Source organism: Eschrichtius robustus, chromosome 13 (assembly GCF_028021215.1).
Source record: "Eschrichtius robustus isolate mEscRob2 chromosome 13, mEscRob2.pri, whole genome shotgun sequence".
Classification (NCBI taxonomy): Eukaryota; Metazoa; Chordata; class Mammalia; order Artiodactyla; family Eschrichtiidae; genus Eschrichtius; species Eschrichtius robustus.
The window spans coordinates 23,109,866-23,122,827 of NC_090836.1; the positions used below are offsets into that span (position 1 = coordinate 23,109,866).

The 12,962-nt window shown below is 38.4% G+C and overlaps 1 protein-coding gene across 4 annotated transcripts; it reads left to right on the forward strand.

Annotated features, from left to right (window-relative positions):
* Positions 1 to 457: 457 nt before the first annotated feature.
* MED21 (mediator complex subunit 21) lies at positions 458 to 8,436 on the forward strand. 4 transcript variants are annotated; one of them, XR_011076043.1, is made up of 6 exons: positions 458 to 532; positions 4,539 to 4,653; positions 5,200 to 5,300; positions 5,860 to 6,116; positions 7,933 to 7,976; positions 8,088 to 8,436. XR_011076043.1 is itself a non-coding variant. In XM_068561559.1 (4 exons), exons 1-4 carry the CDS (start codon positions 491 to 493, stop codon positions 6,034 to 6,036), a joined length of 435 nt encoding a protein of 144 aa, XP_068417660.1. In that variant the 5' UTR covers positions 458 to 490; the 3' UTR covers positions 6,037 to 6,316. The 4 variants fall into 4 exon arrangements, 2 of the variants coding, with proteins under 2 accessions (XP_068417660.1, XP_068417661.1); XR_011076044.1 differs by having other exon boundaries at positions 8,136 to 8,435; XM_068561559.1 differs by lacking the exons at positions 7,933 to 7,976; positions 8,088 to 8,436 and having other exon boundaries at positions 5,860 to 6,316.
* Positions 8,437 to 12,962: the final 4,526 nt, after the last annotated feature.

The window sequence follows — 12,962 nt, forward strand, 5'->3', positions numbered from 1 at the left end:
CAGCCCATCCTGATTGCTTGCTGAATTTTAATTTGGATTTCTTGACACTGAAGTCGGTACCGTGACTCCCAAGTATTCTTTAGTTGCTTGCTGTGTATGTTTTGTGGTCCATGCAAGTATTCAAGGCGATGTTTATAAATGGATACAAGGGAGGGTAGGGAAAATTACTTTTAAAAACCGCATAATCCAACAATCTCTGTAAAGTGTTTAACACCTAAAAGCCACGAGAAAGTATGTTGGTCCCCAAACAGAGTGGGCCCTGTACAGTCTCCGCGTTACAGAACGTGGGCCCACCTGAGTCGCCTCAGGTGGAGGTAATCTATATAAAGTAGGCCTCCGGAAAGTCCCACCCCCTCCGCGCCGGGCGTGGAGTAAGGCTTGACTCCACCCCCTCCAAGAACGCAGCCCTGTGATTGGCCATGACGCATCCTAGAGCTGCCCAATTGCGTACGAGCAGCTGCTTTCGCGTCTCTTTGTTTGCGAGAGGAACATGGCGGATCGGCTTACGCAGCTGCAGGACGCCGTGAACTCGGTGAGCAATTGCACGCGATTAATCTCCGTCGTCTTCTTTCCCGAGGGAAAGCAAGGCAGAAAAAGAGGTCCGAGGGACAAAACTCGGAAGGGGGGAGTGGACTGAGGCCGGGCTTCAGCATCAAGCGCTGGGGTTGGAGGGAGGCGGCGGCGCGGTCTGGAAGGTCTGAGGCCGGCTGCGGGGCGGTGCGGGAGCCAGCGGCCTCTTAGCCTGCGAAGTGGAGGATCTCACTGCGTGTACTGTCACGCTTCACGGCCTTATCATGTTCTCTCGGAAAGGTTTTATTTTCTTGTCAGTGGTGCTTATGGGATTGCTCCTCTTTGGCCTGGAGGGGAAAGGAAGCGGAAGCTTTTTTCCCCTTATCAATTTTAACCCACGGAGGGCAATCCGTGTTCTTAATGATTGGATCTTTCTCATTAGATGTTAGCCCAGAATATTCCTTCGCCAAAATTTTCAGGTTGTGGCGGGAGTGATAGTAAAATGAAAAGTTTTGTTTCACCTTAGTTGGTTCCTATAGACCAAGGGTTACATTTCTTGGCCACGCCCCCAGCATGTCAGTTTAGGGAAAACCGACGTCTTTATGATAGTGAATCTTCTGACCTTCGTATATCTTTATTTAAGGTTTTAAAAATGCCTGCCAATAGGTCTGCTCCCTATGAAAGTCAGGTGTTGTGAGTAGCCCCCCTTACTTTGATCCTTCTGATTATTTTTCCTGTATGTCTACGTAGAAAGTATATGCAAACCAAAGAATTCATATACTTACTACCATTGAGCTAAATTGTTTACATTTCTGTCATTCTATTTATAATTTGATGTCCCAGGTGAGATGTTGACTGGAAAATCCAAGTACCTGGTCTCTTGCCAGTTTTTTCTCACTGGAAGCTAATAAGTTGGTATTCTTGTTATTAGTTTTTGTGCACTTGAAGAGTGTGAACCTGCTCACGAGCAACTGATCTACTCTGTGTGTGAGGGCCAGCCACTAAATGTTGATGAATTCACCAAGATAAATTCTACCTTTGGTGACTTGCCTGGGCTGCCAACCAGTCTCCCTCAGGGAGATACTCCTTTGAGGCTTTACAAAATCAAATTGTAATGATGCTGCTGGATACAAATGTTATTTTAGGGGAAATGTTGTGTATTCATACATGTCTCATAGCCAGAAGGATAGTAAGGAAAAGTGAATATGGCCCTTAACTCCATGGTAGGCAGGCTGATCATGGGATTTTGGAGAAAAACCTCTAGGTTAACTGGTATGGGTGCCTGGTATCCATGATGGGTGCACCATCATGGTTACAGAGAAATACTCCTTGAGGAGTTTACAGTCTGATTAGAAAGATGTCATATACTCAAGAGACATTTAAATAATGCAAAAGCAGTATGTGGTTAGGAGTTGTAATGAATTGAGTGTTTTCAGCTGTAAGTGCTGAAGTAAAGTGAACTGTTGAGTGATACTAAGAGGGAATCTTATTAGCATTTATCTGAATTGTAATTATTTGTGAAATTATTAAAATAAAATTTATTTTACCCACTGAGAACTCCATGAGAGCAGAAACTGTCTTGTTCACTGTATCGCTGTGTTTATACAGTTATATACAGTGCTTGTCATAGAGTTGATTTTTGATAAATATTTGTTGAATGGATTTTGAGAGCTTCATAAGGACAGAGCAAATAGCCAGTGCGTTGAATATTTGTGTGTGTTTTCGGTATTCTTCATAACAATGCTATAATGTGAGAATGTTCCCAATTTAAAAATTAAAAAAAACTCGAGTTACCAGAACCAGAATTAGAATCCATGTTTGTACAGCTTTAGAGCACTAACTGCCACTCTGTTGCCTTTGCAAAATGTGAGCAAAAGCCGTGTAGTCAGGAGTGAATTTATCACCAGTCAGGCATATGTGAAGGAGGAGTAGATAATGAACAAGTAGGGTTGACTTAGATTATTGAAAGCTTTGAAATAGCCTGAAGACTTGGAGATTTATCTTGAAGACCATGCTGGGGCAAACTCAAAATTTTTGAGCAGAGTAAAATAACATAGAAAATAATAAGAACTAGGGACTTCCCTGGTGGCACAGTGGTTAAGAATTTGCCTGCCAATGCAGGGGACACGGGTTCGATCCCTGGTCTGGGAAGATCCCACATGCTGCGGAGCAACTAAGCCTGTGCGTCACAACCACTGAGCCTGTGCTCTAGAGCCGGCGAGCCACAACTACTGAGCCTGTGAGCCACGACTACTGAAGCCTCCATGCCTAGAGCCTGTGCTCCTCAACAAGAGAAGCCACCGCAGTGAGAAGCCTGTGCACTGCAACAAAGAGTAGCCCCTGCTCGCCACAACTAGAGAAAGCCGGCTTGCAGCAACGAAGACCCAAAGCAGCCAAAAATAAATAAATAATTAATTTTAAAAAAGAAAATAAGAACTAGAAATTAATAAGGAGTCTGTTGTAAACAATTCTTGTGTGAAGTTGTACTAACAGCAGCAGTGACGGTAGAAGGAAAAGGGAAAGTTTGTAGTAGTATTGGCAGGATTGGAAGGTGAAAGGAAAGTTGAGTCTGAAGTTAGATTGGTTGACTAGGAGATTCTCAATACAAATTAGATATTAAACAAAGGAAACAGTTGACTTTGAGTTCTGTCATTCAAATAGTGGCAGCGAAACTTAGTGGAAATGCTGATTCAGTGATTGGAGATAAGGAATTGAGGTTTGAGAGGTCGGGGCTATTGAGAGAAGTTGCTGGGGAGACTAGGAATCTTAGGTTTGGAGATGGTAATGTTATGGAGCCAGGTTTGTTTGCTGGACTTGGAGCAGGCCAAACACTGAGACACCGAGTTTCGCAGCAGAGAAGGGGTTTATTTATTCAGGAGGCAGTGGAGTGAGGAGACAGGAGAACAAATCTCAGATTGCTTCCCAGAAGGCAAGAGGCTTGAGATTTTATGGGGTAAAGAAGCAGGGTGTTCTCAGGCCTGGGGAAAGGTGGGTGGAGGTAGGGAAAAGGTGAGGTAATTGGTGTTGTGCACGGGACCAGTTTTAGTGTTGGTGGTCCCAACTATTCTTAACTGGTCTGAACTGGGCAGGAGCCCACTCCAAATCTTCCAAATTTCTGGAAAACAACTTAAGCCCCTGTTACTACAGTGATGCACGCATCAGCAGCGTTATCTGTAGGGGTGGTAAGAAGTCTGGTGCTGTATTACATGGGCTACGTGAAGCTTGGAGGGTGTGCAATTAGGGAAAGAAAAAAAAACTAAAGCAGTCTTAATCATTAAAGGCAGGTTACAAGCAGAGGGGTTTCTAACAAGCTGTTCCCTTATCTGCTGTTCTGTAAGACATACTCCAGTATTTCTGTTAGCGTGACAGCTTCCATTAACCCCATGGGACATGGTTTCAGTAAGGACTTGGTATTCTCAATCTTCAAAACTGCTTAAGGAATACTTTTAGAGCCCTGGGAGCTTACAGCTTGAGTCCTGGAGAAAAACATTTCAGAATACTTAAGGTGCAGTCTTTTCCCCACTTTTATACTTGTAACTACTCTAGGTTCAGAAAAGGGGTCGTATAGTTTGTACACGAGTCACACTTTAAAATTTACCCTGGGGCCATTCTTAGATATTTGCCTATCACATTTGCTCTTTTCCACCACTACTTCCCCAGAAGTCTTTACTTGTGCTTGCAGTAAGTATTGGCATATATTTCTCTTGTCATTCTGTTACCCTGGGAAGAAAAGAAAGATTATTTTGTATTTCTTTGATTGATACCAAACATAGTTTCTTTGCATGATTAAAACCAAATGTAGTTTCTTTGCATGATTAAAACATTTGATACCAAACGTAGTTTTTTTGCATGATTAAAACATTTAATCATTGTTAATAACTGGTTTATGTTATCCAGAATTACTCCTTTCTGTTTTATTTTCTTGCTCAGAGATCATTATAATAGAAACATTGTTGCTGCCGTTACCAATAAAATCGATAAAACAGATAAATCCTTTCTAACTTTGCCACATTTCCTTTGGCCTCAAGCTTGCAGATCAGTTTTGTAATGCCATTGGAGTGTTGCAGCAGTGTGGTCCTCCTGCCTCTTTTAGTAATATTCAGACAGCCATTAACAAAGATCAGCCAGCTAATCCTACAGAAGGTAAATAGATTTTCTTGGCTTCTCTTAGTTTGACTCTCACATTACCTGTAATCCATTAAAATTAGATTTATTGAAAAATTCAACTTATTTATGGCTTTCTAAAAATGTTATTGTTTGAGAATATTACTACAAGTTTGTCATAAAAGAAATGAATTTGTTATAGTCAATTTACGTAACACCTCATAATTCTTTTCTTGTCAAATAACAGATGTTTTACTTGTTTAGAGGAGAATTGTATGAATTTAGCTGAATTTTACTTGAGGGACCTTAATAAGAAAGGCATCCCATTTATAGATTCCTTTATTCAAGTGACCACTGTATTGTCCTAATAAATGAAATGATATACATTATGCTTACATTCCAATTTGAGTTAATATTAAAGCTAATTCTCAAACGTAATAGAATTGATGTGTTAAAATTATACTTTAATCATTAGAAGCCTGCTACAGAAAAAGTTATGAAGTTTTCTGTTTTCATAAAGTTTAATTTCTCTTTCTGAAAACTTGAGATTCTCTAATATCCTAAATGAGTACTGTCTTTCTCTAGAATATGCCCAGCTTTTTGCAGCGTTGATTGCACGAACAGCAAAAGACATTGATGTTTTGATAGATTCCTTACCCAGTGAAGAATCTACAGCTGCTTTACAGGTAAAAATCTCTTTTCCTTTGAGAATTTTGTGAATAGAGAATTTTGAATTAAAGAGATAGATTTAGTTCCTTTTGTTACAATTTTCATAGTTACTCTAAATTTTAAAGTGGGAATTTTACTGTGAACTACTGTAGTCTGTTAAAGACTGAGCTGAATGTATATAATTGTCCAATTTTGAGCTTAAAGAAAACTTGCCATTTTCCTCAGTTTGCTTCTTTTCCTTGCGAAGAGTGAGAGGAGGGGCACATTCTGGGTGTGGAGTAGAATAGTAGTGTCCGAAAGCAGTGTGGAAGGGAGTCTCATGTAGCCATGCAGAGATCTCCAATCGAAAAGTCATCTTTTAAATAATTCATAGAGGGAAAACTCTGATCTTAGGATTTATGCCACTGAAAGTTATCTGATCTTAGGATTTCTGCAGCTGAAAAATCTATCACAATGGTTGTGTAGTCATCAGATTTAAAAGTAAATACTTTTACTGCAGGTTCTTTCCGTCTCAACTTTCATTAATCTCCAAGTTTTTCATTTCTCAGAACATTCTTAAATTTGTGTCTTATAAAGGCTGCAAGCTTGTATAAGCTGGAAGAAGAAAATCACGAAGCTGCCACGTGTCTGGAGGATGTTGTTTATCGAGGGGACATGCTTCTGGAAAAGATACAGAGCGCACTTGCTGATATTGCACAGTCCCAGCTGAAGACAAGAAGTGGTACCCATAGCCAGTCTCTTCCGGACTCATAGCACCAGTGTACATATACCGTGCGTGAGGCTGAGAAAAGAGCTGCTTCAATGCCATTAAGAATTCTGCATCAGATTTAGATGTAAGCCTTACCAACAGTTACAGAAACGTTAAGCACTATGACACATATTATCTTTTCAGCTATTTTAAATAGTCTTCTGTTTTCACTCTTAATAATAAGCTTGTAAAATCGTGATTGAACCAGCTTTAAACTGTCATTATGCCTTTTTTTTTTTTTTCCTCTGGGTTAAATTATTGAGGCAGATATTGCATTAATGGTCATAATATAATTAAACAGATGTACTATAAAATTCTATTGTGATGTAATTTCTGTCTTTATTTTTGTCGTATTTCTACAGTCTTTACAAATCAAAACATCCCTCAAGCCAGCAGAGAGGTGGTAAATGCAGAGATAGTGGACTTTTGAATTTAGGTTGATATCCTTCTGCCTCTTTAATGGTGACATGGTATAAATTTGGAGCTTGAGCAAGGAACGATTCTGAAACCATGTTGCTTTTTAAGAAACAGAGAGTTAGTGTGGCTGGATGAGATATTAGGTCACTTTTATGGAAGTTTTTTCCTCTTTTTCTAGAACCTCATATCCATTCTAGTTCATCTCCACATTTGTTTCTATTAAGAAATCCTCTGTGGAATTCCCATGCTATTGTGAGAAAAATTTTCTTCATTCTCAACTTTTTCTCCATATCTCTTCACCTGCTTCTTTCCATTTTTCTCCTGAATTTGCACAGTGAAGTATGTTTCCTGAGTCATTGATTCCTTCTCATTCTTTTTATTTATCCGAAGGTTCTGTCTTCTGATCTTGTAAACCTCTCAGCCTTTATTGCTGCGTTCTAATTGACCAGAACATGCTTCCGCTACATCGGTTACTTCAGCATCATTGTCTCCATTGCCATTGCTTACTTTGTTGTTGTTGACATTTGTGTTAGCTTTATCAAGTATGCTTATGCATTCAACTCTTGAATCTCCTTGAATAATAAGCTCTTCTACAGTTCTTGAAAAATACTGCTTAGGGGTACATTTTAACTCCAGTAAGACGATTTATAGAATCATTAACTTTTAATTAATTAATTTATTTATTTTTGGCTGCCTTGGGTCTTCGTTGCTGTGTGCGAGCTTTCTCTAGTTGTGGCGAACGGGGGCTACTCTTTGTTGCGGTGTGCGGGCTTCTCATCGCGGTGGCTTCTCTTTGTTGCGGAGCACGGGCTCTAGGCACACAGGCTCAGTAGTTGTAGCTCGCGGGCTCTAGAGCGCAGGCTCAGTAGTTGTGGCGCATGGGCTTAGTTGCTCCACGGCATGTGGGATCTTTCTGGACCAGGGCTCGAACCCTTTTCCCCTGCATTGGCAGGTGGATTCTTAACCACTGCGCCACCAGGGAAGTCCATAGAATCATTAACTTTTAAAATTGTTAAATGTTATCCACACTAATAGATAATTTAAATGTTAGGCTTATTTTCTCTGACATCACTTAAAATTCATTTTATTTTTAAACACTGGAATCAAGTAGAAGATAAGGAGCTCACAAAAGAAAGTAACCTTCAAAATACTGAACCCTAGTCAATACAATTAGCCCCAAGAGAGAAATAAGAATTTCAGCCTTAAGCTGGTAGACTACCGTTAAAATATTACTCTTACCTGAAAGAAACTTCTTATATTTGAAATTGCCTTTTTTTTTCCAGTTTAAGGTATTATAGAAAAAGGGCAATACATATTCTGAAATATGCATGAAGATTGTATAACATAATTCATAAAGATTGTTCGCAGCAACTTCTCTGAGGCATCATTTTGTGGACGTGGCTATGGAATTAGGAGATCCTCAGAGCTGAAATAGATGTATGGACAGAACAGTTAAGAAATCCCTTTACTCTGTTGTATTCCAGGAAATGGCTTACTGCAAAGAACCTCCTTTCCCAAGATGACTAAGGTAAGATGTGTAGATGACTCCTTTGACTACCTATGACAAAGCCAGACCTAGACCCTCCAGATTCCTGTTTTTTATCTCATAAATAATTAGTTGAACTGGTTGTTCCCAAAGACCAGTCTGGGCAAAATGCCCTCTAACTTGACGTGATCAAACTTCAAGCTGCTCCGCGACAGGCTCCTGAACTTGAATCCACCCTCAGCCTGAGCCAGCGCTGGAATGTGGAATAGTCTTTCCTCAACAACACCTCCTGAAAACTGACCACAAAAAAAGACATTCCCTGATCAGCTGTCCCATTCTGTCATCTGCTCCCCGCACTCCCTCATACCCAGAGCTTTCTAGCCTTGTTTACTCGTTCCTGTAAAGGCATCTGATCTGTCTTTGAGCTGCTTGCAGCTCTTACGGTCAGAACATCCTCTCCATTGCTGTAGCCTCCCTAGAGTTCCTCTCGTATTTCCAATAAAGTCTTGTCGTACCGAAGTCTGGGTTTGTTCTTACTTGACGCCACTCACTGTGTGGAGAAAAAAATCCCATGACTCTTACTGCACAGCCCCAGGGCTAAGTCTGGGGTAAAGGGGGCGGAGGCACTTACTTACCTTAAAGTAATAAGAAATCTATCTCTGATTCAGAACATCTTGTGTGCACATTCAGGATAAAATTAATAGAGATGAATGTTAAAAATCTAACACTAAGAGACAACTTGGCGATCAGAGAGGAAATGATAATGGAGATTAGGACATAATTCAGAATTTAATAAACTACATATAGAAACTTGTGGCATTCCACTAAGACAGCATTTAGGAGATGCAATATTACGTTCCTTGCTTATATTAGAAAAAGGGGAACAGAAAATGAGTTAAGCTTCAAGCTGAAAGAAAGAAGGACATAATAAATCACAACAGAAGAAACTAAGAAAGCAACCATACCATGAGAGAATAAGAAAAGCTGGGATTCAAAAAGAGTAATAAAATGGACAAATTAGGCAAGTTTGATCAAGGAAAAAAGAGAGATGGCATAAATAAACAATATGAAGAATTAAAAAGTCATATGCATTGATTTTTAAATATTTGAGAAAATCTGAGTATCTTCATGCCGATAAATTTGAAAATTTTGATGAAAAGGATATATTCCTACAAAAAAAGACAATTTTTAGCAAATAGGCTCAAGAAGATGTATAAATCATGATCCTTTAACCATTATAAAGAAATTCAATCGTAGTCAAAACTCTATCCCACAAATCTCCAAGCCTAGAGAGTTTTATTAGTGAGTTTTACTAAACATTCAGAGAAAAAAATCCCAGTATTATACAAAATAGAAAAATCTCATTCCCAAAATCTAACAGGGACAGTACAGAAATAAAAATTACAACCAATATCACTCATGAACATGCAAAAAAAAATAATAGCAAATTAAAGCCAGAGAGTAATACAAAATTGAATACATCACAATAAATCTGTGTTTAATCCCAAGAATGCATGGCAGTTTTTCTTTATAAGTTACTTTGTATTTTTATCAATTCTAAAATGCCTGTATTTTTACTTAACGGTATCTTAAATTGGAATATTCAGTGGGCAGCTGTTTTTTCTTTCCTTAATGGAGCATAAAATCATGGTATGTTTTAGAATTGATGGGATCTTTGATTAAAAATAGTAATGTAATTTGTCACATTAGCAGATTAAAATCAAAATCAGGATCATCTAACTTGATGCAGGAAAAGCATTTGATAAAATTCAACATCATTTATGAAAAACTCTTGGCAAAGGAGAAACAACAAATTTTAAAGGTGATGAGTAGCTTACAAAATACTGCAAACATATTGAAAGATCAAATGCATTCTCTTTCAAGTTTAGGAACAAGACAAAGATGCCTGCTATAACCACATCTGTTCATTTTGTGCCAACAGTAGTAACCAATACACTTAAGCATTAAAAAGAAATAATTATAAATGGAAACAAAATTCTTATTGTAGAAAAAAATGTTTTCAAAAAAGACATTTTCAATAGCAAAAAAAAACCTTTCAAGTTTACAATAAATAAGTAAAACATTTAGGGAGAAATAGAACAAAAATTGAGGAAAGAATTATAAAACTTTTAAAATATTCTTTAAAAGTGGAATAAAATGGAGAGTAACATCTTTATGAAACAGAAGAGTCAATATTGTAAATACATCAATTTTCCTCACGATGTAACAGAATTTTAACTAAGTTTCCAACTGGGATTTCTGTGGAAATTGACAAGTTATTTCTAAAATTTATATGGAAGTACAAAGTGTCAATAGAAATCAATATTCCCCTGAGAAAATATAGAATGACAGCTTGCTTTAATAAGACAGCATGTGTTAGTGCAGGGATAGATAAATAGGCCAATGGAAGAGAATAGAGATCTAACAGAAATCCACGCAGATAGGAAAACTTGATTTGTGACGGAGATGATGTTGTGAATCACTGGGGAAAGAATAGAAATTGTGCTGGATAGTGGTTATATATATGCTAGATATTAAAGTCAGTGCCTATGGGGTTTCTTTTTGGGGTGATGAAAATGTTCTGGAATTAGTGGACGTTGTTGCACAACTGAGTTTACTGAAAAACACTGAAATATATACTTTAAAAGGGTGACATGGTATGCTAATTATTTCCCAATAAAGCTGTTATAAAAAAGGAAAAAGAAAAATTCATGCCAGGTGAAGGGCAAATATCTAAAATTTTTAGAAGGCATTCTTAGGAAAATATGCATAACTTCAGGATAGGAAAGGCTTTTTTAAACTAGATATAAAAATTTCACATCATAAAGGAAAAGAATACAAAAATTACAATAAACAATATGTGTCAGACACTGCTTCAAACTTTTACATACATTAACTAATTTAGAAAAGGTTAATAAATTTAAATGCATTAAAATTTAGATCTTCTGTTCATGAAAGTACTCCAAAAAGAGTAAAAATGCAAGCTCAGCCTTGCAGCAGATATTTACAATACTTGGAACTGGACAAAGGGTTAGTATCTAGAAGATGGAAAACCTTCTATGAATCCCAAAAAAAAAAAAAAAATCAATAAGAAAAAAACAACCCATTAGGAAAATCACAAAATAATCATTTCACAGCAGAGGAATGGCCAATAAAGGTGCGAAAATGCTCAGCCTCATTGGTAATCTGAGAAATTTGAATCTGGCTTTCTAGGTTTTCAAGAAGGTTCACTTTTCCATGCAGGAAGACAAAACTTACTTACTATTTTTTTAATTAACACTTTGCTAGCTTGATTTATAAATTTTATAATTTGGATATATGGTCCCTAGGCTTCCAAGTATTCTTGGCCAGGGCTGCATATGTTCAGGGCAGGCCTATACATGTATGTTTATATAACTTAAAGAAAAACAAGGAGATTCCAAAGACAAAATTCAGGGCACTGATTACCTCTCTGGTGGAAAGAAGGGGATCCTATTGGGAAGAGGGTCTTTTAAGGTAAGTGTAATAATATTCTTTTTCTTGAACAGGAAGGAATGTATTTAATAAAACTCAATATTTCATGTAAACTGTATTTAAGGGTCATGTTTTCAATGATAAGGTTTAAGGCAGCACATTTTAAAAAAATTTTTGTTGGGAGTATAGTTGATTTACAATGTTGTGTTAGTTTTAGGTGTACAGCAAAGTGAATCAGTTATACATATACATATATCCACTCTTTTTTAGATTCTTTTCCCATATAGGTCATTACAGAGTATTGAGTAGAGTTCCCTGTGCTATACAGTAGGTCCTTGCTGGTTATCTATTTTATATATAGTAGTGTGTATATGTCAATCCCAATCTCCCAATTTATCCCTCTCCCCTTTCCCCCCTGGTAACTGTAAGCTTGTTTTCTATGTATGTGGGTCTATTTCTGTTTTGTATATAGATTCATTTGTATCATTTTTAAAAGTTAATTAATTTATTTATTTTTGGCTGCATTGGGTCTTCGTTGCTGCATGCGGGATTTCTCTAGTTGAGGCGAGCGGGGGCTACTCCTCGTTGCGGTGCGCGTGCTTATTGCGGTGGAGCACGGGCTCTAGGCGCGCGGGCTTCAGTAGTTATGGCACGTGGGCTGCTCAGTAGTTGTGGCTTGTGGGCTCTAGAGTGCAGGCTCAGTAGTTGTGGCACACGGGCTTAGTTGCTCTGGGGCATGTGGGATCTTCCCGGACCAGGGCTCGAACCTGTGTCCCCTGCGTTGGCAGGCGGATTCTTAACCACTGCGCCACCAGGGAAGTCTCTATCATTTTTTTTTAAATTCCACATATAAGTGATGTCACACAATATTTGCCTCTCTCTGACTTACTTCACTTAGTATGATAATCTCTAGGTCCATCCACAAATGGCATTATTTCGTTCTTTTTATGGCTAACATTCCATTTTATATATATATATATTTATATATATAGGGTTGGCCAAAAAGTCCGCTTGGGTTTTTCCATAACATCTTAAATATATACCACAACTGCTTTATGTTTATCTGTCAAGGGACATTTAGGTTGCTTCCATGTCTTGCCTATTGTAAATAGTGAGGCAACACATTTTTAGCAGCATAATATCTTGTTTCACTTGTGTTTGATTTCGGCAGAACTGGTTTGCTGTTAGCCAGTTATAGATGTTGATGGAAGAGGCCTTTCGATCTTCCTCCACAGGACTGACTCCCGCTGCCTCCTGAACTCCTCAGAAGTTCAACAGTGAGTAGAATTTAAGAAGGTGAACTGCCTGCCGTCGTGTCCCTGCTCTGCATCCTTGTCCCTGCCTATTGAGGGTTGCATTTTTTTTTGTAGAATTTAAGAAGGTGAACTGCCTGCCGTCGTGTCCCTGCTCTGCATCCTTGTCCCTGCCTATTGAGGGTTGCATTTTTTTTTTCTTCCAGTTGCCTGAGAAAGGCCTCAGATGGAGGGAAAGCTCCATTAAGGCACTGATGCTGCAGGTTGGGGCTTCTGAGACCAAACAAGTATCCATCTTTTACCACGAGAGGGCCGTCTGACC